This window comes from Neltuma alba, unplaced genomic scaffold (assembly GCF_004799145.2).
Source record: "Neltuma alba isolate B1F8T4 unplaced genomic scaffold, ASM479914v2 tig00011382_pilon, whole genome shotgun sequence".
NCBI classification, from domain to species: Eukaryota; Viridiplantae; Streptophyta; class Magnoliopsida; order Fabales; family Fabaceae; genus Neltuma; species Neltuma alba.
The window spans coordinates 89,577-92,374 of record NW_021636075.1 but is presented as its reverse complement, the minus strand read 5'-3'; the positions used below and the strand labels follow the sequence as shown (position 1 = coordinate 92,374).

At 39.7% G+C, this 2,798-nt stretch overlaps 1 protein-coding gene across 1 annotated transcript; it reads left to right on the top strand.

Moving 5' to 3' along the window:
- The first annotated feature begins 1,250 nt into the window (after positions 1-1,250).
- On the top strand, positions 1,251-1,760 carry LOC114712621 (uncharacterized). The gene has a single exon (XM_028897167.1). The coding sequence runs from the start codon at positions 1,251-1,253 to the stop codon at positions 1,758-1,760; it is 510 nt and encodes a 169-aa protein (XP_028753000.1).
- Positions 1,761-2,798: the final 1,038 nt, after the last annotated feature.

Sequence of the window (2,798 nt, the reverse complement as noted above, 5' to 3'; positions counted from 1 at the left end):
ACTACCTCCTTCCCCAACAGTTTGTCATATACTCAGACCACCAGTCTCTCAAATTCCTTAGCTCCCAACGGCATTTGAATGCCAAACATGCCAAGTGGAGCGAATTCATTCAGGAGTTTACCTTCGTGGTCAAGCACCGCCCAGGGGTAGAGAACAAAGTAGCTGACTCTCTTGGTCGAAGAATCCACGTTCTCAACACTCTAACGGTTAGTGTCATGGGCTTTGACCGGCTCAGGGATGAGTACACCTCGTGTCTTGACTTTGGCATCATTTATAACGAGGTTAAAGATGGCAACCACCACGATCATGTGGATTTCCTTATCAATGATGGCTACCTGTTCCTTGGGACAAGATTGTGCATTCCTCGCACGTCAGTGCGCGATTTTCTTGTTTGGGAATTGCATGCTGGAGGGTTAGCCGGACACTTCGGCGTTCAGAAGACTACGGTCCTGGTTGAAGATAGGTTCTACTGGCCTTCCCTTAAGCGTGATGTTGCTCGAATCCTTTCCCAGTGTCATACTTGCCATACGGCCAAAGCAAAGAAGAGGAATACTGGATTGTACACGCCTCTTCCTATTCCTGAGGCACCTTGGAAGGACATTAGCATGGATTTCGTGCTTGGATTGCCTAAGACAGTGAGAGGGCACGACTCTGTCTTGGTTGTGGTTGATAGATTCTCAAAGATGGCACATTTTATTCCGTGCAGTAGGACTACCGATGCCTCACATCTGGCAAAGCTTTTCTTTCGAGAGGTTGTGCGTCTTCACGGTTTGCCTACCACTATCGTCCCTGATAGGGATGTCAAGTTTGTCAGCTATTTCTGGAAGACCCTTTGGAAGCTATTCGGTACACAACTGAAGTTCTCGTCTGCTTTCCACCCTCAGACTGACGGACAGACTGAAGTGACTAACCGTAGCTTAGGTGACCTGCTTCGTAGTTTAGTTGGCGATAAGCCTGGTAACTGGGATTTAGTCTTGCCTATAGCTGAATTTACTTACAATAACTCGGTCAATAGATCCACTGGCAAAAGCCCATTCCAAATTGTTCAGGGTTACAACCCAAAGTAGCCTGTTGACCTTATTCCCCTTCCCCTATCTGCTCGCCCTTCTGAGTTCGCCGAGACCTTTGCACATCGCCTTCACGATATTCATGTTGAGGTTAGGCGTAAGTTAACTTTAAATAATGACAGGTATAAGGTAGCTGCTAATGTCTATCGATGTCACTAGGAGTTCGATGTTGGCGATCTTGTCATGGCTCGTATACGGCCTGAGCGTTTTCCAAAGAGGCCTTACAAGAAGCTGCATGCTCGTGCCTCTGGCCCATTTTGCATTTCCAAGAAATTAGGGCCCAATGCATACTTATTAGAGTTACCTCCAGATATGGCTATCAGTCCAGTATTTAATGTTAAGGATCTTGTTCCTTACCGGGGCACTTTCGAGCCGCCCCCTTTGTGTTCTGATGATTCTGCAGGTACCTCGACCTACCAAGCCCCAACTCCACCGTTGCCCAAGGTTGCGCTGCCTGCCCCAGCCATTGATGCCGTGATGGATGAGCAGACGATATCCACTCCAGCAAGTCCCATTAGTCGTTACCTCGTTCGTTGGAAAGGCTGCACTGATGCAGATGCCACATGGATTACTGAGGACAAATTTCGTCGTATGGACCCCGCCTTCCTTGATGACTTCCAGCTGTCCAACTCTCCAGTGGCGAGTTCTTCCAAGCCGAGGAGAAATGATGCAGATTTTAATCTAACTAATTAATTATTTTATTATTGTTTATTTTAGATCATGGGTAGTTACTCCATTCACCCCACTTCCCCACCTCCCTCATTTTATTTCTTTTATTTATTTTATTTCTTTCTTTTATTTATAGTTTAGGGTTTCAATTTGTGAGCAGACTTGGCATTTAGAATTTATCGATCAGTTTTCTCCCGTTCTCCCTGCTTCTCTACTTCTCCTCTCTTCTTCTTCCTCTTCTCTAAACTCTCATCCCTTTCAATCCTTTTTTGTTTACATCACTGAATAATTAATTCCAAAATATGTGAAGTGGCTGGAAAATAATATTTTTCCAAGGGTCAGCTGTACATGCATTATTATTGAAAGACGAAGAGTTAATTGAAAAATGTAGAAGAAAATAGTTAGTGATAATTATTTATTTAACACTCTTAAGTCTTAAGATGGAGGTTATTAAATAGGTACAATTACAACTAAAATTAAAATTGCGTAGCATTGAATGATATATCAAAACTGAGGTTTAAAATTAATTGGTTCTTATACTACTAGGGTTTTTTTCCCCTTCATGTTTGTGGTTTTTATTTTAAAAAACATAAATAAGAATGGAGGAATTATCTTGTACTTATAATTTTTTGTGTGGCTATATTCAAATTACAAAACTTAAGTATCCGCTGGTGATTTAACAATCACTTATATTCAAGTAGGTTGTTAAAATTTCAAATTTTATGATATAACTATTTATTTTCTTTAACACTCTCAATTTGAAAGTTATTAAATAAATACAATTAATATTAAAAATTGAAATTGCGTGACATTGAATGATAGGTAGAATTGAAATTAAAGTTAATTAATTGGTTCTCATATAATGCTACTTGGATTTTATTTTATCTTTCGTATTATATGTTATTTTTTAAATTACGTCCTATGAAATTTTAGATGGAACTGATATTAAAATTGATTAATTGATTCTTGTGTAATAGCAATAATATTTCTTGGGTTTTCTGGTAAAAAAATATTTCTTGGGTTTTATATTTTTCTTCATCTATGTGTTTTTTTTTTTAATAA

Excerpts from the sequence above, each read along its gene's own strand:
- LOC114712621 (XM_028897167.1), top strand. The coding sequence starts at position 1,251 with ATGGCTCGTATACGGCCTGAGCGTTTTCCAAAGAGGCCTTACAAGAAG.